Source organism: Enhydra lutris, unplaced genomic scaffold (genome assembly GCF_002288905.1).
Source record: "Enhydra lutris kenyoni isolate GAN:26980312 unplaced genomic scaffold, ASM228890v2 scaffoldscaffold68, whole genome shotgun sequence".
In the NCBI taxonomy this organism is placed as follows: Eukaryota; Metazoa; Chordata; class Mammalia; order Carnivora; family Mustelidae; genus Enhydra; species Enhydra lutris.
The window spans coordinates 5,969,016-5,993,085 of NW_019154152.1; the positions used below are offsets into that span (position 1 = coordinate 5,969,016).

Genomic DNA, 24,070 nt, shown 5'->3' on the forward strand with positions numbered 1-24,070 from the left:
CTCCAGTGCCTTCCCTGTCTTTCCTGGAGGTCTGTTAGTGCATAGGGCTGGAAGTTCCAGCCTTCCTATTGCTTGGTCTTTTTGGTGGCCAGGCCCAGCCTCATCCTGAGACTAACTGGGGGGCTCACCTTAAGTCACCACAGGAGCATAAGTGCAGGTGTGCTCAGAAGGGGCTTCTCATGAATCACAGAAGATAGCCTTAGCACTCAGGAAATGCCAAGGGTTTTAGGAGCTCTGTGCCAGGAACCAGAGATGAAGACCAAATACATTATACCACAGCTACTATGGGGAAAATAAATCAGAGGAGATAACATTAGGGGCAGCAAAAATAGCTCATGATGTGAGGGGGAAGTATTCTTCCTTTTGAACTTTCCAGGGTGTCTGCCCCCACCCGTCCAGCCTCAGACTTCTTCCTGCCCCTCTCTCCCTTCCTCACTCCATCCGTCCTTCCCTCCCTCCCTCCCTTCCTTCCTTCCATTTCCTGGTGAGTCTGCAGTCTGGGCATGTGAGGGGACTGGGTGGGATGGAGGTCTGGGTGGTCAGAGGAGGCAGCCGAAGTCCAAAAAAAGAAGGGTAGAGGGCATGGCCAGAGCTGTGGCCTTGGGAATGTGGGGGCTCATCTGACGTCTCCCAGGGATCAAGATCCCAATACCAGGGCCTGAACTTCTGGAGTTGAACCCCAGGGAAGACAGACCCAAGGTCCTGTTTGCAAACTGGGCCTCACCTTCCTCTGTCCCAAGGACCCTTGCTTGCTCTTCCCAGCTTTGGCCTGAGGCTTCCCCTGACCCTCCCCTTCCTCTTCTGTTGCTGCCCCATGACCAGACCGTGATCCTAGCTTTCCAGGCTCCAAAGGAATGATCTGAAGCCCGTGGGCCTGAGGCAGGCAGGAGAACATCAGGTAGGGAAGCAGCCAGTCCAGACCTGCCCAACCACCACCATGGGCCAGCTCCTTACCCCTCTGCTTCGTGCGATCAGTCCTTAAAGAGTTTCTTGGTTGGCCCTCCCAGCTCTGGGCCAGTTTGCTTTCTCAGATAGGCTTCCATGAGAGCTCCTGATTTGGGGAAAGAGCTAAGTATTTCTGCCTTCTCTGTCTCTAATATAGTCCTCTCCCTAATTATATCTATAGCTAAGATGGGCCCTGAGAAGAACAGAATCTTTGTGTCTCAGGGCACCTCCGTGTGGTGCAAATGAGTCAAAGGTCTTGCCTTGGCAATGAGCTGGCTCTCAGGGGCATCCGTGGGTGGCCCTGGCTGGCTGCCCAGGGCCTCAAAACCCTCCTAGCCTACTCTATCCTGTCTCGGTGCCACGCCCTCTGCTCTCCAGGGCCCACACTCCCAGGAGCTCTGCCTTCTCTTACAGCAGGGAAGGCTTTTAATTCTCTCCCCCAAGAGGAGAGAAACTTCCAGAGCCTCTGCCCAGGCACAGGTTGAGAAATCTCTCAAATTCTCTAAGAGAAACAGTGGCTACAGGAGGGGGTGACAACTTACGGCAGAGGTGGCCTTCTTTGGACTTGGGAGGGAGGTAATCAGCATGGGCTTTGGACCCCAGTCCTGCCCTGCCTTCTGATAGTGATGTCTCAAGCAAGTCTTGCTTGTCCACCCACCACTGTGTGACCCTGGGCCATGCCGTGTGTCCTTCCCAAGCCTGTTTCCTCACATGGACATTAGGGCTCACAGCAGCCTCCCTGTCCCTTGCACAGAATCAAATGGGAGAATATGTTTCCATGTGTTTCACCAACTGGATAGCACTGTGCCCACCTGAGGAGTAGTTAGAACGTGGTGGCTGCCTAAAGGGAAGGGTAGCTTCCACCCCTTACCCCTGAGGGGTCCCCTCAGCCCCAGGACCTGTAGGACTTCAGAGAAGTTTGGGGACAGTGGGGGATCGTTTCCCAAGGGGGTGGCTTCTTGAGACAGCAGCCCATGGTGAAGCCATGGAGGCTCATGGAACCAGCCTCATGCCTGGAACACGGACTTGTGTCCTCCACCCCATGGCATAGATGGCCTCCTCTAGTGACCAGAGCTGTCTTGTCCCCTCCCAGGGGCTGCTCTGTGTGCTGAGATGAGGCCTGAGGTGCCCAAACTTAGAACCTAACCTTGGTCATCTCTCTAGGCTCAGGGAGTCTTGGTATGCCTGTCTCGGCGCAGGCCTGGCGCCCCCGTTGGCCAGGACGCTTCGTCTTCTTGAGTCAGCCTCTCAGATGAGCCGCAAAGGAAGCGGTGCTGAGCCTGGGCACTGCGTATGCTCTCTCCAGCGGTATTCGGTTCACCCAGAGGTAGCCTTGCAGAGGTCCTCCGTGGCCTCCGTGGTCTGGATCCATACATGCACACCTCTGTCCCAGGGAGGCTCCCAGGCCCTAGGAGAGGGCAACAATTCCGTAACTGAGCCTGGACTGGGGGCCTGGAGGGTCTCACTGTGATCTTATTCATTATGCACACACGCTAAGTTGTGGTACCCAATGTGGGACAAGTTCAAGACCTGAGAGAGGCACCCCCCCCCATACACAGGCACACACAATTTGGTGGTAGGGCACAGGCCTCTGAAGATGCAGAAATTATGACAAAAGACAAAACATGAATGCATTGGTGAAAGCAGACCGATCAGAGGAGAATGGTGGATCCCTGGGAAGCAGGGCTGGAAAAGTGGGTTCAGCCAGATTTCTGGATGGGGTGGCAAGGAAAGCAGGCATGGGGGTGCTCTGGGGAACAACCAGCGGGAGATGGGGGGAGCAGGGCCTGACTGCCCTGTGAGGGCGGTCTTTACCTCCCAGGCCCCCAATCCTGACCCTAGAGCTGGACTTCTTATCAACTGTTCCTCCTGTTCTCAAAGCAGTATTTACTTTGTTTTGCTTTATAACAGCTTTATTGAGATATAATTTGCATGTCGCAAAATCAACCTTTTTAAAATGTATAATTCAGTGGTTTTTAGTGCATTCACAGTCGTGCAACCATCCCCACTACTTAATTTAAGAACATTTCCGTCACCCTGAAAAGAAACTTCATACCCATTAGCAGTCACTCCCCATTACCCACTCCCAGGCAACCATGGATCTATTTTCCGTCTCTATGGATTTGCCTGTTCTGAACTTTCCATGTAAGTGAAATCATACAACACATGGCATTTGTGGCTGACTTTTTTCCTAGCCTGACGTTTTCAAGGTTCATACATGTCGTAGTACGAATCAGTACTTCCCTTTTATGACCAAATAATATTCCACTGTATGTATGTTTCACATTTTATTTATCCACTCATCAGTTGATGGACATTTGGATCATTTTTCCTTTTCAGTTATTGCGGGTAATGCTGATATGAACATTCATATACAAGATTTTGTGAGGGCCCACATTTTTACTTTTTCTTGGGTATATACTTAGGAGTGGAATTGCTGGGTCATGTGGGACCTCTGTGTTTAGGGCTATTTGGTTTTCATTTCAATACTCAGTGCCTGGGTGTATCAGAGAGAAATCCTTGGCTGTCTGAGCATTCTTTCCTGGCCCCTCCCGGGCTGCTGAGGTTTGGCAGAACCATGGGTAAGTCCTTTCTCCTGCTGGCTTCAGGTTTCTGATCTGTGAAATGGGGTTCTCATGGATCCCTGCTCACCTTCAGGGACCTTGTTAGTAATTATTACTCACACAGCACGTCAAGGATTGCAAAGCACTCTGCTGGTGTTGGCTGCTTTGGTTCCTTAGCCTGTGAGTTGGGTGTCATGTTCCCCTTTGCTGATGGGGAAGGGGAAGCTTGGAGAGGCTAACGGACCTGACTGAGGTGACGCTGGGGGTCAGTGGCAGAGCCTGATCTTGACCCTGGCCTCATTAGAGTCCAACTCCCTTGCCTGAACTCCTGCCTCACATGTGTCTCTGGGTGAGGCCTGCCTGAGCCACCACCATGTTTTATGCCCCATCTTGAGGGCCGGGAAATGAGGGCCTGGATGTGGCCCGATAAGGGCTCCAAGATAGAACCGTGCTGTAGGAATAAGGCCTTGGCAAAAGTCCACTTTGTAGCTGGGTGTCTTTGGGTAAGTCGCTCCACCTCTGTGAGCCTCAATTTCCCCATCCATAAAGCTGAGTCGTAATCACGACTCCTCGCACTGGGGAATGTGCTGAGATGCTGTATATGAAGGGACAAGTGCGCTGCCAGGGAGACAGAAGGTGTTACCTGCACACTTAGCCCAGGTGGAGAGTGTGGAGAGGGCACAGAGAATTGCCTGGCTGTGGAGAAGTGGCTGGGTGGGTCGGGACCAGTGCTAAGTGAGGAGGCATCATCTGGGCTGGCCAGGAAGGCGAGAGGTGGGCAGTCTCCCAGGCAAGCCTGGCCTTCCCCAGCCTGGGGCTGCCAGAAACCGGGAGGGGTTTCCAGGGGACTTGTGAAAGAGCCCTAGCCTAGAGGAGAGCGTGTAGACAGGCCTGCTTGTGCTCCCATTCCTCTCCCCCAGCCGGGCCCATAGACGCCTGTGAGGGGGGCCTGCATGACTGCTTTTCTTACCCCGAGTGGTAATAAAACACTTTAAATTTATTGTGACATTTGGATTTAATTAAAAAGTACACACTTAGGGAAGTAGAACATAATGGGGAGAGAGGCAGGGTGGCTTTTCCCCTCCTTTCTTCCCCAAACTAATTAGCGTTGTATTTTAAATTGTTTATGTGCCGCTAATCATCGTAATAAATCATTTATACTGAAAAAGACACACTCGGCTGTGCCCGCCGCGCGGGTTCCGCTCGCCGGGCTCTATCGCGAACAAATTGATCTGGAAGTGAATTTATTAACCACTGGGGAAGAAATCATTAGTGCTTTCTCTAAACATTCCCCAGGTACGCTTTATTGCTGCAGTTTATGCTGTAACTAAAAGGAGCATTACCCAGGCCCATGTTGTAATCTCCTTGCCGAGCTGGCAGCCCCACTCCCGAGCTAGGGGGCGGGAGGGGTGGCAAGCCCTGGCTGCATCTCCCTTATGTGGTTCCGCAACCCCAGCCCTTTCCCTTGCTCCTCGTTCCAAAAGGGGCTCCCCGGGAGGTCTCTGTGGGCTGAAGGCTTCAGCCACCCCTTTTGACGCCTCTCAGCTGAAGAGGAGTTCACAGTCACTTGTGTTTACGTCTCGGGACCGTGGCTGAAAGGAGGAGTGGCCTGAGATTCAGAGAACCGGGGAGCAGGGGCTGTGAGGTCACTGGGGCCAGAGAGGCTTGTCGTGGACCTGCTTCTCCATGCAGAGATGGAGAAGGCAGCAGTGGTGGGCCGATCATACCCTTGGAGGAACAAATGGGGCTGATCAGGGACCCAGGCAGGAGCATCTGCTGCCGGCTCAAGCCCCCAAGGCCTTCCTACGATGGGCCCGGACCCTTTTCCAGGGTTTGGCTGAGCAGTCTGTTCTGCTCAGCTGCCTGGTGAGGCCTGCTGCCCTGTGTGTCCCTGTCCATCTCCCCATGTGGGCCCAGAACGGTACTCAGTGCTCCACACATGGTTTGTCTGTTGACAGCATGATTGTCAGCTCCTCAGCGGCAGATACCATGCCTTGAGTGATGTGGCCTGGCAGCCAGCTTGCCCTACGGACTAGCACGCAGAATGTTTTCTTTCCCTTCACTCTGGGGGCTGCCAAGCACTCTGACTTCACAGGCCTGCTCTCCAAAACCTCACACTCACAGCAAGCTTTCTCCTACCCGGTTTCTAGAAGGGGCATCCACTTCTGAACCAACATCTCTTCTGAACCAAGGGTCCTGTGGCTGGTCTAATATACAAACCCTGCCCGTCCGACTCCCAAGGTCTTCTCCTAAATGGCTTCCTCCACTGGTGCCCCGTGAGCCTCCTCAGCCAGGCCGGAAGGTGGTCAGGGATCTGGCCCACACAGGCCTTGCCTTTGGTGGCTCTCATCCAGTTCTACAAAGGAGGGTGGGGCAGCCCCCAGGGTCTCAACAGGAAGCCTCAAGAGGGCACCCCACAGGCAGTGCTGGGTCAGCAAGAGCCAAAGGGGCTCCTGTCCTTGTGGCCCCTGGGGGCAGGCACTGGAGTCTCCCTCCTTGCCCCCTTGTCCTCCCTTCCCTCAGCCAGCCTGTGGCTAGCAGATAAGTTCTGGATGCTTCCAGAAGGAAGTAGAACCCGGCATCTGGCTAGGCTGAGCCTGCCTGGAGGGTCCCCTCCTTGGGTCTGGAGAACACATTTAAAAGTTTGAATTCAAAATTGATTTTGAAGGGCCCTAATCTCTGATCCCCTGAAGCTCACGGTGTGTCTGCAGCTCCTGCCAGACTCTCGTTTTCTGGTTCAGCGCGTTGGTGCTCACGTCCCTGATGCTGTGAAATTGAGACTCGTCTGAGAGTCCGTGCCCTCCTCCTCCTCTGCGGAGATTGCAGGCCCCTTGGGAGCCCTGTTTCATTAGATGGGTGACGTGGGCTTTGCGGGTTCCCAGGGAGCAGCTGAGTTGCTGTCTGGGGAACACAGCTTCCAGACACTTCCCTGCTGATTTCTTACAGCTGTGTGGCTCCAAGCAGCATCCTGTCGAGGGACCTGGGGGCTTGCTCCAGCAGCCCAGGACAGAAAAGGGTTTGGTGGAGGCTACAGATGGGAAGGGCTTGTGCCTAGGGTTCTTCTGTAGTAATCTTCAGGGGCTTTTTCTTCCCACTGGCCTCCAGAGGCTCAGACTTGGCTGGGAGGAGGGAGGGGTCACATCCCTAAGCCCAAAGGACCCTCAGGTGGGGAGTAGGGGAGGCTTGGTCTGTGCCGTGGAAGAGGGGTGTCCAGGTCACAAGCACAAAGGGGAAGCCCGAGCTGCTGAGGTTACACAGATGACTGAACTTTGGGGCTCTCCCTCTACCTGCTGAGGGTTGAAATGGTGTATTTATGTGCAAGGGGACATTCAGAGGGGGACTTCATTCCTCATGGGTCTGCAGGGGTTGAAGAAGAGGATTGCTACCCCTTGATCTAAGGGGTAGAGGGTTTATATTTGCAAAAGATCTGTCATTTCTCAGTTGGAGCCCTGGGCTGGACCTCTCATAATTCCAGATTGAGGATGGTAGGACCTAGACACTGCCACGGTTTGACCTGCTTTGGTAGAGACACAAAGATGTAGATGCCTGGCGATGTGTGGCATGGGCCAGCAACCAGCCAGACTGAGGTTCCCATCTCCAGGAAGCCTGCTGTCTGCATCAGCCCCCTCTGGCCAGCAGATTCTTACCAATAATATCCGGATAGATTCCGCTCAGTTTCTTTATTCATTAACTGAACTGATAGTTAAGAAGTGATTTCTATAGGGCTAAGTGCTGGAGACACAGTGGTGAATAAGACAGGACTCCCAAACTAGGCCCTCAGGGCACTTTCATTCTTACGAGAGAGACCGATCATTGTCTTAAGTACAATCACACACACACACAAAACCAAAAAACCTAAAACAATTATAAATTATGCTTACAAACTCAGAAGGAAATGACCAGGGAGTCATTTCAGTAAAGAAATAAGGTGATCAAGGAAAGCCTCTCTGAGGAGGTGACATTTAAGCTGAAGCCCAAGGATGAGAAGGAGCCAGCCACACGAAGAGGCAGAGAAGGGTGTTCTGGGAACGGGGGGGTGGGGTGGGGTGGGGTGGGGTGGGGTGGTGAGGAAACAGCATGTGCAAAGGCCCTGAGGCAGGAGGGAGATCTGGAATGTGGCTGGTGCACACTATGGGAGGTGGAGGCAGGGGCCAGACTGCATGAGGATATCATAAGCTTGTTGAAGAGGGTGGATGTTATTCTCAGCCCACTGGAAGTTATGGAAGGGTTTCAAGCTGAGCAGTGACCTGACCTACTTTGTTCTGAAAGATTTCTGTAGCTGCTGTGTGGAGAATGGATTGTAGACAGTAGACATGAGAGGCTGGTAGGGAGCTATGCTGATAGCGTGGCGAAAGATGATGGTGGCTCCGGAAATGGAAAGGGGAGGCAGTCTGGGAAGTGGGAGTCAGCAGTAGGGAGTGAGGATGACGGAAGGCCTGAGGTGACTCTGAGTCTCTGACCTGAGCATCTGGGTGGGTGATGGTGTTAGTGTGATGAGAGGAAGCCTGGGGTATGGGTAGAGGGGCCAGGTTTCAGGGAGGAGAGATCGAGTCCTGTTTTGGACCTGTTGCTTTTGAGGTATGGCTGAGACCTTACAGAAACAATCAGAGAGCTGGGAGAGCAGGCCTGCACTCATCCTGCAGACAACTGAGCAGTTAACTGAAGTGTCATTCCCCGTGACAGTCTCCAAAGAGCACTTGCAGCTTCCGACGTCTCTGAGTCCCCCCTGCCCCGAAGATTGGCAGAGAACCGTGTGTCTCTGGGGAGCTGCTTCCATTTGCACCTGCTCCAGGGCATCATTTGGGCCCCTGCGTGGTCTAGACTGGGTCCCCAAAAGCCCTCACCAGCCACCAGGCTGTGCTCGGTTTGGCTTCCCTCAACAGTGAGGGCCTGTGAGATGTGCGTGGAGACAGCTCAGCCCCTTCACCTCCAGACACTCGAAGGTCATGGCAGGGCCAGGCTTTAGGACACACCATTCCTAAGGAGGTTCGATCCCCTAAAACCTGCTGCAGAAATACACCCTCATAGGAAATGGCTCCTCTGGAGGGCACTGGGGCCCAGAGGCCTGTCCTGCCCTGATGTACCCTGCAAGCGGTGTTTAGAACTTTCTTCTTTTGGCAGTGACCAGATTGAGTCCAAGCAGAACTTCACTTTCCCCAATGCTTAGGAAAATCATGATGCCATACCACCAGAGCAAGGAGCTAGAGCACGAAGGGGCTGGGGTCAGCAGTCTGGGTCCCAGGCCCCCTCACTTAGCCACTCCTAGGCTTGCCATGGGGCAGGTTGTATGATTTCTCTGACCTCCTGGTCATCACAAAGATGAGCGTTCATGAATGTAAAGCACTTGGCACAGAGTAGGCAGTAAAGGCTATCATCCCGCTGTTGAACGTGACTGTAGCAGCTGCAGGTATACGGGGACAGCACTGCCGGGTGCTCCCACCAGCCCTACTGTGATGGGCTATGGACACAGGAAGGGACTTAACACTTTAGAGAAGGCAATTATTGCTGGACCTCCTTTCAGTTTCTTACCCTGAGTTGGGCCCCGTTCTAGGTGCCCCCCCCTTCCCTCATTCACACACCCGCCCCTGGCTGTTGATTGGGGCCCCCCCCCCAGCAACTGGATTCTGGGTCTGAAGCCCCCCGGTCCTCCCCTCACAGCTCAGCCCACTGCCCTGAGGACATGTGAGGACATGTGCCATCTCAGGGCTTCTTTGTCCCTCTCAAGGCTGCAATGCAGGCATCTTACATCTGCCGCTACACAGCCCTTCTGGTCCCTGTCCCCCTTCTGGCCCCACCTCTAAGCCCTTCCAAGGTCCCACAGCAGCTATAGCTTATAGCTCCTTTGGAACCACCAATGGAGCAGAAGGGGCCTGTGGCTCACCTGAGCATAGAGACTGTGCCCTGACATCATTTCTCCTGTTCTTAACCCAGGTCCTGCTCTAGGAGTGCTGCTGGCCCCCACCCCGGGATCATCCTGGCATCTAGGCCACAGAGGGGGACCCAGACGCTGCCCCAGTAAACGTTCCCCAACCAGTCTGTGCAGAGAAGCCATGGGTCGTGGGCTGGGTGAGAATCTGAAGTCCACAGTTGTCCAGGAGAGGGTTCAGTCCCTGCCCTGCAGCCTCCTAGCTGTGTGACCTTGGGTAAGGACTCGAACCTCCCTAGGCCTCTGCTTCCTCATCTGTTGAATGGGGGTCATCATTAGGACGTTAGAGTGAATCCGAGGATTCCCTGAGATCTCAGGTGTAGTGAGTACAGAGTAAATGGTGGGTTTTATGGAGAAGCCTCCAAAGTCTTGGTTGAGGCGTGTCCATCTCAGTTCTTTATTTTTTTTCTTGGAGGTGGAACGTATATGCAGTAAGAGGTGCAAGTCTCAAATGTTCAGTCCAACGAGCTTCTGCATTTACGTGCACCCCTTTAAACACCACCCAGATCAAGACCAGGACATTTCCAGTTCTTCAGCGGGCTTCCTCAAACCTCCTGCCCCGTGATAACATACACCATTATTCTGACATTTCTCACCACAGACCGGTTTTGCCTGTTTGGGTAATGCATAGAGATAGAATTATACCGTACGTAGCTTTTGTGTCTGGCTGGCTTCTTTCATTCAGCATTATGCTGTCCGATTCTCCATGTTGTTGTGTACCCGTGATCCTTCTTCTTCATGGCTGTGTGGTATTCCACTCTGTGAGCACACCACAGTGTGTTATCCATTTTGCTGTCGTTGATGGGCATTTGTGGTGTTTGAAGGTTAGGGCCGTTGTGAAGAAAACTGCTCTGGACGTCCTTGTACATCCCCTCTCATGGGCATATGCTGTCATTTCTGGTGGGGGAATACCTAGGAAGAGAATTATTGGATTGTAAGACATAGATCATTTTTCTTAGCTGATTTTTTAGAAAGATTTATTTATTTGCCAGAGAGAGAGGATGAGAGAACATACAAGCAGGGGGGAGCAGCAGGCAAAGAGAGAAACAGATTCTCCACTGAGCAGGGAGCCTGATGGGGGACTTGATCCCAGGACCCTGGGATCATGACCTGACCCGAAGGCAGACACTTAATCGACTGAGCCACTCAGATGTCCCTTAGCTGATTTTTTTAGGCCACTATATCAGTGTGCTTCATGTCCATACATTATACTTTTTGTCCATTAATTTAACCCTCAGAATAATTCTTTAAAGTGGGCTGTCCTCATTTAGCAGGTAGGGAAAGTGAGGCAGAGCTGAGAAGTGATGGAGCCAGAATTCAAGTCAAACCCGTCTCTCTGCAGGGCCCCCAGTCTTTGTGTCTACACCACCTGCCTCTTACACCAGCCCCTTTGAGGGGCAGTGCCAGGGCAAAAGGGACCAGTCCTCCAGTGAGTTGGCCACTGCTCCAGCATCCCTCCCCTGGACCAATGGGGAGTTGGAAGCCACGGGAACCTGACTTCTCTCCCTCTTCTCACGCAATGAGCACGCCATCTGCAAAGGGGTGCACGGAGGTGTGGTAATGAACGTGCTCTAGGTGGCTGTAGCCACGCGTTTCAACAGTTGTTCTCGTTGGCTTTTGATTCCAAATGAGTAGGAAATGCTATTAGTTCAGGCCTCGCCTGCTGCATGGCAAGGCCCTGGGATAGGAGTGCAGTGAGACGAGAAATTGTGGAGATAAAACTGGTGTGAAATGGAGGCCTTCTCACAAGGCTGGATGTGTCCGTGCGAAATGAAGTTACTTCTGAGAAAACGAGATTTAAAGAGATTCTGCGGAATTAGATTACACTTTCAAATTTCCTTATTAAACAGGACTGATGCTGTGGAGGGGTCACTGGCTGGCTCTGTTTGGGACCCTCCTCTGCCCTTCCAGGCCCAGGTGTGGGCCCATGTGGGCACAAGCACCTTGCAGCTTGGCTATGACCCAGATCCCCAAAGACCGCAGACCCCGCCCCACCTGCAGCAGCTGGAGCGGGTGCAAAGCATGGGACTGCCTTTCTGGAGAATCCCCAGCAGTGCCCTGGGTCCTGTGTGGGTAAAACCCAGGGGCTCCCACTCTTCCGTTTCCTTGGGAAGGTGGTGTTGAGAACCGGGCACCAGGCCTCTTCCTCGTGGGTTTTGCTCAAATCAGAGCTCAATTTCGAGCGACCATCTACTTTTTGGAAATGTTGTGGGGTTTTTTTGTTGTTGTTTTTAAGATTTTATTTATTTATTTGACAAAGATCACAAGTCGGCAGAGAGGCAGGCAGAGAGAGAGGGGGAAGCAGGCTCCCCGCCGAGCAGAGAACCCGATGTGGGGCTCGATCCCAGGACCCTGAGATCATGACCTGAGCCAAAGGCAGAGGCTTAACCCACTGAGCCCCCCAGGTGCCCGGAAATGTTGTGTTTTAAAAGGCAGTAAAGGTGCTGTGACCACTTGTGTGTAGGTGTATGTAATACCTGAGCACGCCCGTCACGTGTGTGCGCGGATGCAGGGGTGTGTGCGAGCAGCTGCTAGATGCCAGCGTTGTGCCAGGCTGTGGGATGAAACCACTGCGGGGAAAATCGGCGCAGTCCCACCTCTCGTGGAGCTGGCGTACGTGCGTGTGTTTATGTGTCTGCACACGAGCACCTGTGTGCTGCTGTGCATGTTTGCAGGCGTGTCCTGAGTCTCTGTCGCTCTTTGTTTTAATGCCTCCCGCCTGGGGTCCACAAGCACCTCAAGAGGTTCGTAGCACACAGTCCGAGAGCATAGCCAATGAAGCTGGGGCTTGGACCCGGGATTCAAATCCCAGCGCTGTCCCATTCTACCCATGTGTCCCCTGACAGGTCAGAACCGTTCTTGGGCCTCAGTTTTCTCATTGGTTAAATGGGAATAAGAAGCCCCAGGGGAGCCCAGCTTCTGCCCCAGGTGGCCAAGATGCGGTGTGTGGAGACAGGTTTAGAAGCACCACTGAGACACATACAGAGATGATGAGAGCTGCCAAGGGAACACCCACCTGTGGCCCCTGGGGGGCCTTCCCTGAGCTGCCATAGTGATCCCTTCCCACGTGCTTGCCCATCAGCCAGGCGGCGCTGCTTCCTCCTACACGGGACTGTTCTTCGGGTGACGCTGGACTTGAGCCGGCGCCTATGTGACTTTAACCAGGGTCACATATCCAAATTCGTGTATTTGCCTCGAAGTTTGTGATCATCACTATTTTAGGGGACTGAGATGGAGCTGTGACTAAGGTCATCCCTTCCCCTGCGCCAGATAAAGTGACACTGATCAGGGCTAACCTTTGATTGCCGGTCCCGTCAGTCCTAAGCACTTGGCAGAGACTGGCTCCCTGATTCCTCACGGCATCTCTGTGAGATGCGGACTGTTTTCATACTCATTTGACAACAAAGAAAACTGAAGTACAGAGGAATTAAAGTCACACCGTCAAAGGCGTCACAAACCCAAACTGAAGGGTACTTCGTAGTCGGCCTGGGCTCTTCAAAATGCTAGTGTCTTGAAACACAAAGAGAGGTTTGGGAATTCTTCCACATTTAAACAGACTAAACCTAACAAGTGAAAGCGATGCAGGATCCAGAATGTTAGTTTGCCATAAAGGGTATTATTGGGGGAATCGGTCAGATCTGAATGAAGTCCGCAAGTAATAGTGTTAGATCAAGGATAATTTCCTGGTTGTGTTAATTGTATTGTGGCTACGTGAGAGAATGTCCCTGCTTTTAGGAAAAACACATCAAAGTATTTAGGAGTGTGAGCCTTCCTGTCTGAACCCAACTCGCAAATGAGTCAGGGAAAAAAATCCTAGGTAGCTGTATAGAGAAGGATAAAGCAAATATGGTAAAATGTTCCTATTTAGGGAATCTAGGCAAAAAGTGGACAGGAATTTTTTCTATTTTGCAACTTCTCTGAATGCTTGAAATTGTGTCAAGATAAAAAGTTGAAGGAAACAAGGGTCAGAACAGGGGGAGGGCATCCTGGGACGCATATTAAGAACACTCCCCAGTTTTCGTGTCAGTCCCCCCTGGAAGCCAGATTCTGCCGTGCCTCAGTATGCGTGACCTTGTTCTGTCCTCGCCACCATCTTTTTGGCTCCCCATTTCACAGAAGCAAGTCAGAAAGATGGGGGATTTGCGCCAGGCCCTCGAGCTCCTTGGGACAGTGCTCAGGCTGGAAAATAGGCTTTCTGACTTCAAGCTCTGTGCCCTGCACCTCACAGCCACTGCTGATTCTGACTTTGGGTGGCAGGTGGGATGCATAGGGCAAGGTATTTCTTCCTGGAGCCGTGGTGGAGGGAAGGTGCTGGGATAGAAGCAGACCAGGTCCATATGCAGGTTGGAGAGGGATATTATTCTAGGATTCTGCAGGGACCAGATCCCGCAGTGCCAAGCAGGACAAGCTAGCATGTGGGAGGGGGTCTCTGATGCCAGCTGGAGTTGCCAGCAGTGGCCGCAGTGGCGCAGGGCATAGCTGGGAGTGACCCAGGGCTGGGTGGGCTGGGCTTTGGCAGGTGGAGGACTGGCTTTGGAGGAGCTTGTGGGAAGTAGCAGGAGTGCTCCCCAGTTGGGCTAAGCCTGCTGTCCAAGCTGGAGGGAGGCATCAGGGGAACTGGGAGCTGGTGGGCTTGGCAGTTTGGAGAAGTTCACATACCCGATATGGGGGTGGGGCAGCTTGGCCTGGGATAGCTGGGCAGGGATTACTGGGGACTTACTTGAATCTGACGTGGCAGACCCCTGGGGGGTCCAAGTGAAGAGAAGGGCTTCTCTCCTGGCTGGAGAGTGGGTACAGGAAGAGCTGAATGACCTCTGGCAGTCCCTCCTGGTCACTGGGACTGTCTGGCTTTTCCCCAGATTAAAGAGCCAAGGGTAAGTGTCTGGCAGCCAATGAGTCAGACCCGGAGGCTGCCTCCTTCTCCTATCAGCCTGCCTGGCATAGAGGCGGGCTGGGGTTTGGCCTGCCTCCCCTCGAATGGCATCCCCCCCACACCCTGAGATGTAGGGGTAACACATGGACTATATGAACTGGTTTATTTTGTTGGGTCCCGCGTGTGTCTGAGCGTGTGCCCATGCATGCGGGCAGGCTCAAACATCATCCATTGTAAAATATCAGTGTTTTCATGGGTGAGTAGTAATTACTGGGTAATGCTTTAAAACCTTTCCTGAAGGAGCGCAAAGCTGTTTTTTTTCTAAAGTCAGGAGTACATTAAAAGGATTACCATGTAGATTTGATTTTTAGATAACACTAAAATGGATCCCAAATGGACTTCAGCAAAGGGATGCTATCTCCTTAATGGAAAGTGCATGGCCCGAGGCTCAGCTCCCAGAGCCAGGCAGGGAAGGGAGGGAGGGAAGAGGTGTCTGCAGGGCTGACTGGCGGGCTGGCTGGGGGTTGGGGAGGCAGGGTGGTGAGGGCAAGCCTTGACCCTCTGGGGAACATCTCACTCCATTTGGGGAACAGGAGAGATGCCCCCTTTAAACCTCTTTGCCTTTTCAGGAGTGTTTTCAGGTCTGCTGAACTAGCCCTATGAGAGAGCAAACACAGTGTGGGTGCTCGGTAAAGAAGGAAGGAGTGAGTCATACTTCTCCCAGGACCTCAGCCTTTCTAGGCAGAGAAAGCCCAAGGTCCCTGTATGTTCTGGGAGCTCCTTAGCCAGGCTGGAGTTGTGTGTGTCGGACACTGTTCTGAACGTCAGACACTGTTTGGCAGAAGCCTTGTGGCTTCTTAAGAGTTCTCCAGGGCCCAGGAAACAGAGTTCCCAGGCCTTATGGAGCCCTGCCGTGGGCCAGAGCCAGCCCAAGCATGGGCAGGGTGCAGAGGACCTGGGCTGGCTTGTGGCTTTGCTCCTCACGGCCTTCCTGGGTCCTGTCAGTTCCAGGCCCAGCTAGTGCTACAGATCACAGCTCCGTAGGCTCTGCAGCTAGGCGTGCTGGAGCCTCAGCTCTAAAGGCCAGCCTGTCCAGGAGCCATGCCAGACCTCTCTTGGGGAGGGGGGCTCGAGCTGCTGCCTGTCCCCGTCGTAAGGGGAAAACCAGCCTTGGTGGGACTATCCTAGAGACCCGGCCTGAGATTTTGCAAGTTGGTGAGTGTGTACTTATAGCTGTGCTGGCTGGGTATTCCCTCCACAGGACCCAGGGACAGTCATTCCAAAGACCTCCTCACATCCAGCTCTCCATACCCCTCCCCCATTTTCCCTCACCCTGTAGGTCTGGCCTTGGAAGGAACTCTTCAGAGCTCCCTTAGCTCTCAGGGCTGCCTGCTCCCCAGCTGGCTCCCGCGGCCTCCTCAGTGCTCTGTGACCAGACTGGACCCTGGCAGAGGAGACACAGGCAGGCCTGAGGACATAGTCATCCTCAGCCTCATCACTCTCAGACCAATTAACCTTTAGAGCTGCATTAAGGAAATTAGGCAGCAGGCATACCAGCTAACAGGCCCTGCAGGGACTGGAGGAAGGAGGAAGGAGAGTCCACTGCCAGTCAGTGTGGCGTCCCCTCTGCTGTCACCTGTCCTGCTCCTGGGCCCTAGAAGGCCACCCAAGAGAGGTCTGAAGAGGCAGCAAAGCACAGCAGCAGGGAGGACCCCCGGAGCCTGCTGGATGATGAGTGGCTTATACTAGACCTTACCTTCAGACCTGTGCCTCAGTTTCCCCACCATTCCTTGGAGCATTTGCCTGGAAGAGCTCAGAGGGCCCTTCTGGCCTGACATCTGTGGATTCTAAGGCTGAGGTCTCGTGGAGGCTGCTTATTTTCTCAAGTCTGAGGAAGGGTCAGACACCAGGAAGAGGGAAGGGGAAGGAAGCCACTCCAACTCTGGGCTGAGGGCAGTGAGTGGAGGCAGGGATAGGAGGATAAGAGGGATACCAGGGAGAGGGAACTGAACCCAGGTACCCTAGAGAGTGCTGGGGTCCCTTGGAGAGGTTGGGGCCAGGAGGAGGGCAAACTTCATGGGCTTGGTGGAGAGTCAGGGAGGCAGGAAAGGGTGGGCTCTTCCCTCCAGAGGGGACTCCTCTGTGCTCCTGAGCCTTGGTCAGGGAAGGTGCACCGCCACCCCCACCGTCTTCATGAGGGGTTCTCAGGCAGCTCGTACAGGTGCCCCACACCTGCCCCAGTCCTGGGTCTCGACTCTGAGACTCCCTGCATTTCACTCTAATCAGTCTTTACCACAGTCATGCCTCAGGGCTCCGTGTTGGATGTCCAGACTCAGGATGACCTCTGTCCCCACCTCCTCCTTGCTGTTACTCCCTGCGGTCACTGCTTGTGCCCCCGTGGCCTGGGGCTAGGAGCCTGAGTCTCTGTGCACACGCACGCACGTGCCTACACGCTAGGCCTGTGTGCATGGGGTGTGCGTGAGTGCACATACTTACCTGCTGGGAGCTCACCTTCTCCTTCCAGTAAACTCCATGCTGAAATTCCTAGCTTTTGTAGTTTTTCTTGTATGTTGAGAGGCATGCATGGGCCCTGGGGGTGGGGTGGGGGGAACCCCATGGTTCAGAGACTGTGTCCTGGTGGGCTGAGCAAGGGTTCAGAGACTCAGAACCTCCCCAGCCTCAGGCCAGGGCAGGTAGGAAGTTTGAATCTAGCTGGAAGCATTGCTGAGGAGAGCCCAGAGGAGGCCAGGCCCTGCTGTCTCCCTGCTCCATCCGCGGGGACCCCCAGGGCTCCTGCTCCCCACTGGGAGTGTCGTGGGGTATCCCACACTCTTCCTGATACCACCACAGTTCCACAGGAGTGAACCAAGAGTCTGTAGGCTGATTGAGGGTGAAAGGGTCCCAGGTACAAGTCTTGAGGTAGCTAAAAGATCTGGGAGTCGCAGTGGACCCAAGTCCACTGTGAGATTCAGTTCTTGGGGCTGCCGGAAGAGCCAGGCAGATGGGGCTGCATGAGGAGAGTTCAGGCCTCCTGACAAGCAGACCGCGCAGGAGGCTGTGGCCAGATGGGGACAAACAGCTCCGGGGCTAGGCCTTGCGGCCACATGTGTGCTGTGCAACCAGGCTGATGTGGGGTTCCGCAGGCTGCCTGCAGCTTCTGGAGGGACCTCTGCAGGCAGGGGGAACAGCCTGTGCCGTGTGGCTCAAAGGACAGGACCCCGGGGTCAGGGTCGGTGGGGGCGTGCTTGCTGGGGAACAAGTGAGGACTCTGGGAGTCCCCACCCTGGAGGGGGCAACAGGTAGAAGCAGTGGGCTCCCATTCCTCGAGGGGATGGGCCCGAGCCCTGGAGCCACAGAGTCAATACCGTGTCGGTCCATCTGTTGTCCATCCATCCACAGGCGTGCCCATGCTCTCCGTCCAGCCCAAAGGCAAGCAGAAGGGCTGTGCGGGCTGCAACCGCAAGATCAAGGACCGCTACCTGCTGAAGGCACTGGACAAGTACTGGCATGAGGACTGCCTCAAGTGTGCCTGCTGCGACTGCCGCCTGGGCGAGGTGGGCTCCACCCTCTACACCAAGGCCAACCTCATTCTGTGCCGGCGCGACTACCTGAGGTGCGCCTCCCGCCGGCCCCAGCCCCCCACCCCACCCCCAGGCCCTGCGTGGCTCTGCCCCTGCCTCTAGACCCAGGCCCCGAGTGCTCATCCCTGACCATCCTGGCCCGGCCCTGCTCCCCCAGATGTCCACAGAGCCCCAAAGGCAGAGCCACACTGTCAGCTGCTTGGCTCAGCGCCCAGCACAGGGCCTGAGCCAGCCTTTGTGACCGTGGGACACCTGAGATAAGTTTCCCAAGGGTACCAGCCTGGCTCTGCCTGTCTTTGTCAGGTGCTTCTGACCCACCCTGTCCCTGGAATCTGGGAGGAGACACCTCAGAGGCCTTCCAGGACCAGGTGGTCAAGCTTTGACTTCCCTGGGCCCCTCCTGCCTGGTGAAGTCTCCTTGCCTCCTCTTCCCTGTGCCCAGCGGGCCCTGGCATTAGACACCTGGGTGCCTGGGGCATCTGGCAGGTAGCCAGACCCTGGGAGAAGGACCACTGATGTTGGAGCTTAAAGACCTGGGTTTGAACTAGCTCTGAACCCTCTAGCTTCTGACCTTCTCCAAGCAGCAGTTTGTCCCTCCGTGAATAGTTAATTATGAAGACGAAAGCTTCCCCAGCTCGCATTCCTTGGAGCTCTAACCCGCCCTCCCCCCACAACCTAGATCCTATTCCCTGGGGCTGTCTCCCCCAATTAACCCTCCCTTAGGCCATTTATGACATCAGCAAGGCTGGAAGGAGGCCACAAAGCGGGGGCCTTGGCTGAGACCCAGCATCTACATTTGGCTGGGTGGCCGAGGCCGGGCCTTGCGAGGAAGGAAGGCCCATTGCATTAATTAATAGGTCAGGCAAGGACTTCACGGTGGGCCTCCCACTGCTCAGGTCTGGGCCATGGTAGTGGGCAGGGTTATCAGCAGATGCTGCCTTACTTTCAGGAAGAGCCTAGGGTTTACCTGCCTGCACCTCCTCTTTGAACTTCTGCCTTCAGCCAGAAGTTTTTTAAGTATCACAATAATCTAGGACCTGTGTGACTCAGTGCTCCTTGCTGGGCTGGAGGAAAGGGCTGAGGCCAGGAGGAGGGGCTAAGGAAGGATATTTCTGGGGACTCCCTCCTCGATGACCTCCAAGTTGGAAGATTTCGGACAGCCCCGGGGGGCTGGACCTCCCAGGTTGAGGAGAGTTGGCATACCAACACAGGGGTCCCCGGGACCTGGGCGGCAGAGGCCACAGTGTAGGATGGACTCCTCAGCAGAGTCTAAGCACCCACACGCATTCTGAGCCCTGCCACCTACTGGAGCTGAAGGTATTGTTTCTGGGCTCTGGCAGAGGCCAAGGAATGGCTTTGGGGCCAGGTAGGTCAGTGGGCTGGGGCGGGGCTGGGGCTTCCTGGGGCAGCTCCTCCCCAGAGAGGCCTCTCCGAAGGCTGCCCCCCTGCAGCCACTGGGGGCAGTGAGGCCCCCCCTTGGCAGGCAGATGTTGCAGCCCAGTCTTTGTCTTCCTTAATCTGAGCCACCAGGCAGCTCAGGCTGATGAATAATGGAGCCAAGCTTGAGCAGCAGGCGCCTGGGCTTGCGCTGGACAAATCAGGGATTAGGGGGTCTCTCGCCTGCCTCTCAGCCCCCTTGCCTCACTTGGGACTTGCTCAGCCGGTGTGCAGAAAAGAAGCAAAGGGGAGCCTGGGTGGGGGCTTCAACCATTGGGATACCTGGCCCAAGACTTGCCTACATGGAGAGAAAGTGAGCGCCCCATCCCAAAGCTCTGCAACCAGCAGCTAGGAGGAGGGAATGCCTGTGTGAAAGAGGCCTTGGGCCAGATGGCCTTGGAACTTTCTTTGGGCATTTGTCCTTTTTTAGAAGCATCTTTGAGCAGGATCACCTAGTCCAGAACCCCCTTTTGAAAAAGGTTATGCTGAGATCCAGGAAGAGGAAAAAGGAATTTAGGCAAGTCACCCAGTGAGTTGGTTGCTGAAAAAGACCACCCCACAGGGTTGTTGTCGAATTAAATGAGTTGATCTCCGTACAGCCCTCAGAACACAGCCTGGCACGTGGCAAACACACTCAGTAGAGGCATTCACTAAGTGGTCCAGGACTGAGAACTTAACCGAAGTTTCCACAACAAGCCTGCAAAGAATGCTCTTCAGTCTCCGTTTCATAGTCAAAATAAAGGAGGCTCAGAGAGACCCAGGACCTGCCTGAGGGCCAGTGGACTGCCCCTGAGTTCATGCTTGTGTGACTCAAGTCCTTGCTCATGGCCCAGCCCAGTGTTCTTCCACTGGCCCTAGGTCCCAGTAGCCCAGCCCCAGTGGGAGCCTGGGAGGGGGATCTTGTCAGTCCAGCCCAGAGAAGGACAGTGTCACCCAACCCCTGAGCCCCTACACTGCCCTCCGTGGGTGGCTGAACTGATTTCTCTGAAGCCCAATCTCTTAGCAGAATCCAGAGGCTGCCCTCTGTGTTCCTTCCCCCTTGCCTAGGCCCACCTGCCAAGCACCCAGGAGTAGGGCCCTGCAGGGCCCTGGGTAGAGGCCGCTCCTCTGTCCCCCAACCCTGAGCAGCCCCTGAGCCCTCTGCACCCTACACCTGGCAGGCTTTTTGGCACCACGGGCAACTGCGCTGCCTGTAGCAAGCTGATCCCAGCCTTCGAGATGGTGATGCGGGCCCGGGACAATGTGTATCACCTTGACTGCTTCGCTTGCCAGCTCTGCAACCAGAGGTGAGTGCGTACCTAGAGCAGACCCCAGCTGCTGCCTGCGGGGCCAGCGCACGGCGGGCACGTGCGTGCAAACATGCACGGGCTCACATGTCGTGTGGTCATGAGCATGCATGTGCATATGTGTGTTTCGTGTATGCCTGAGCCTCGTAGCTGGATGTGTGCCCTCTGGCACTGTTGTGTATGTGTTTGGAGGGCCCACGTCTGTGTGGGTGTGATGGGTCACGCATGTACGTGCTTACTGTGTATGAACATCGTGTCATGCGCGTGTGTGGATTTTTAAACGTGCATGTACAGGGCAGGCGTGCGTGTGCTGTGCGCACATGACAAGTGAGTATGAACATGCACACGTTCAAATGTGCCAGGGGTCTACCGGGCCATACGTATGTGCATGTTTCTACATTTCAGTGAGGAGTTCCTGTGCCTGGAAGGGAATGCCCTGATGGGAACAGCTACTCACTCCTGTGAGTCTGGGTCCAGCCCAGCCACTTCCTGACCCTTACACCATGTCCCAGCCCCATGGGAGGCCCCAGGGACCTAAAGGGCCAGAACCTCTCAGCCCTGTCTTGGGGGCCTAACACTGGAAGACAAGCCCTTTTCTCAGGAGCCCCCATGACAGGAAGGGGCTCCTCCAAGTGTTCCCAGAGGATGAGGTCCAGAGGAATCTATAGGGAAGGCCTAGGGGGATCATGGGGGCAGGGGCGGGAGGGGGGCTCAGACAGACCTGAGGCTAAGAGGGCTTGGTGAAGTTGCAGTGCCACCTGGTGGTGGGATTGGGATCTTCTGGGACTGAGCCTATGACCCAGGGGTCTGGCTGAAGGCCTAGCCACCCTGGGGACATCTTTGGGGAAAGAGCCTAATCCTCCCATACTTTAGAAGGACGGAGGGGTGGGGGGTGTGGGCGGGTGGCAAAGCAAGGCCTTCTCTGGGTGGGAGGGAAGATGGTAGGACAGGGTCACCTCCTTCTGGAAGGATGTTCCAGGAAACCTACAGATTCTGTTCAAAGGAAGAGTTTCACTGAGTCATCCTCTTAAGTTGGGAAAAGGAACAGAAGGATAGAAAAATCAACCATTTTACCCCTTCCTCCTCCCCCATTTCTACCTTTCTCCACCTGTCTTCTCTCTCGGTCTTTTTCTGTTTCTTTGTCCTTCTCTCTCTTTCTCCCTCTCCGGGACTGGGGTAGGATATTCCTAGAGCTTCCCACCAACCCCACCCCTCCAGGGAAGACCCAACTATGGCCCAGACTTGTCCATCTGTCTGTCCTATACCCCACACTACAGGGCCTAGATGAGGACTGGGCTGACCCAGGGTGATTGACCAGGTTTGCTATGAGACCTTTAAGGGATCCCTTCTGGAAAGTTGAAGGAACAAACTCTCCAGGACCTCAGTTCTCACATGTCTACCTCCTGGGCTGGGCTGGGGCCTGTCTGGAGCACCCACCATCCACTGGGACCCCTCCATGGCCTCTCTCTCCTGCTTGGATTTTCCAGATTTTGTGTGGGAGACAAATTCTTCCTGAAGAACAACATGATCTTGTGTCAGATGGACTATGAGGAGGGACAGCTCAATGGCACCTTTGAATCCCAGGTTCAGTAATGCCCAGCGCCTGGCCTCCAGGCCCATCTGTCCGTCTGCCTGTCTGCCCGTCTGCCCGTCTGCCCGTCTGCCCACCCGCCTGGCCGGCCAGCCACTCTCCTGCCGATTAGAACTCCTCCGTCCTCGATGGGAGGGACGGCCCTTCCTCTGCTGCCCGTCTGTGTGTGACCCCTCCTGGGGCCAGGCTGGGCCTGTACAGTCTGTCTTCTGTATATAAATGGGAACATTTATTTTATGAGAAATGTAATGCGATTTTATTACTGGCGTGGATTAAACTTATGAATGTTTCCGGGGAGGTTACTGTGCATTGATCGCCTGACTGATACAGACCTGGGGGTCCCTCTCCTCTGCTTGGGAGTGGAACAGGGCCCTCTCCTGGGCTCCCTAAAGCCGGGCACAGAGCAGGACCTGGGGCTCCAGTGTGTGCTGTTGATGGGCAGGGTAGGGGAGCTCCAGGTGGGCTTTAGGGGGTAGAAGCTAGAGGGAAGGGGACAAGCCCATGTATCCCACAGCCAGAGGTGGGACCGGGGGTGTCCTCCCCTCCTCCTGGAAGAGCCTATACCCTGGCTCCCAAGATAAAGAGAAGCAAGATGAAACCCTCCCTTCCCTGGGTTCCTGTGTGGCCTCCCTCCACTGAGACCACCAGCCAGGAACCCAGCCTTGACCTGTTCCCATAGTAAGACCCCGAATCCCGAGCCTCCTACTTTGGTAATACCTTTCACAAACCCCTCTTCCATTTCAGGGTGATGGACAGCCTTTGCTGTCTCCTCCCTGAAGCTTGGGCCTGTCCTGGGGCCCGACTTTCTGCGCTCCTGGGTGACCAAGAACAATCTTGTCGGCCTGTATTCAACCCACGCAGGCTAGAGGCTTTCATTCATTCATTCAGCAAACCTTAATCCACTCTGTCTCATCCCCGTGCTGCAAGCACCAGCCATGCGGATGAATCATGGATCGGACACAGTCCCTGCCCTTGAGAAGGAGGGAGAAAGCCAGGAAAGCAAGCGGAGTCCAGCACAGTGGGGACGAACCCCACAGGGAAACCTGTGACGGGCCAGTGGCCTTCCGCGGACCACCACCACTTGTGACAACCGTGGAGAGTCAGAGACAGCCCATCCAGTGGACACACGCAGTCAGACAGATGTGCATGCTGGCAGGCAGGAGGCCTGGACACACAAGCGGACGGGTGTGTAGGCAGGAGTAGGCGGGGACAGCCATCCAGCCAGATGCCCAGGGCATTTTCCATGCCCCACTGGGCAATGAATGGTATGACAAATAGGGACTGCTTGGATCCAAAGCCTGGATGGGGAAGGCTGTGTGGACAGGCTTCCTCACCACTGTCAGGCCACTTGCTCCTCCTTCTCTGGGGACTGTTCTCACCCTGGACTTGGCCCAGAGCCCAGGGTGGATGGAGCCTGCTCACTGCTTCCAGCTCTGCCTGCTCCTAGATGGGGAACTGCGTGTCACCCTGCCCCAGGCCTGCTCCTCCACTGAGAGTGACGTGGGAGCATGGCCGGGCCTTTCGGGCCCTGGGAGCAGGCTTCCTCCCCACATGGTGGTTTTGTGGTCGGTGGCCCAGTCCGTGGGCAGGGATCACTAGGGCCAAGGATCTTGGCGCAGGGGTTCTCATCTGTGGGGTGTCCCCCTCCTGTGACAGAAGAGTGGCAAAGAGCCAGGTGGCCTGGCTGCAGTGGGGTTTTTGTGTGATGTGTCTGATGTGACTCGAACTGGGGAGCTGTGTGTGGCAGTGTGAGATGGGGACCGAGTCGGAGTGCGTAAATTTGAGGACTGGAGTCTGTAGTGAGGAATTTTCTCCCTCAGCTTGGAAAAGCGAATCATTTTCCTGATTGGTAGCAGAACTCCCTACCC

The 24,070-nt window shown here is 54.9% G+C and overlaps 1 protein-coding gene across 1 annotated transcript in view; it reads left to right on the forward strand.

The window, feature by feature from the left end:
* The window catches only part of LOC111159577 (LIM domain only 1), a 40,176-nt gene extending 17,677 nt beyond the window's left edge, over positions 1 to 22,499 (forward strand). Inside the window, exons 2-4 of the mRNA XM_022522106.1 lie at positions 17,708 to 17,921; positions 20,486 to 20,611; positions 22,099 to 22,499. Of these exons, the coding sequence (XP_022377814.1) occupies positions 17,708 to 17,921; positions 20,486 to 20,611; positions 22,099 to 22,204 (446 nt within the window). The 3' untranslated portion in view covers positions 22,205 to 22,499. The remainder of the gene's footprint in view (positions 1 to 17,707; positions 17,922 to 20,485; positions 20,612 to 22,098) is intronic.
* Positions 22,500 to 24,070: the final 1,571 nt, after the last annotated feature.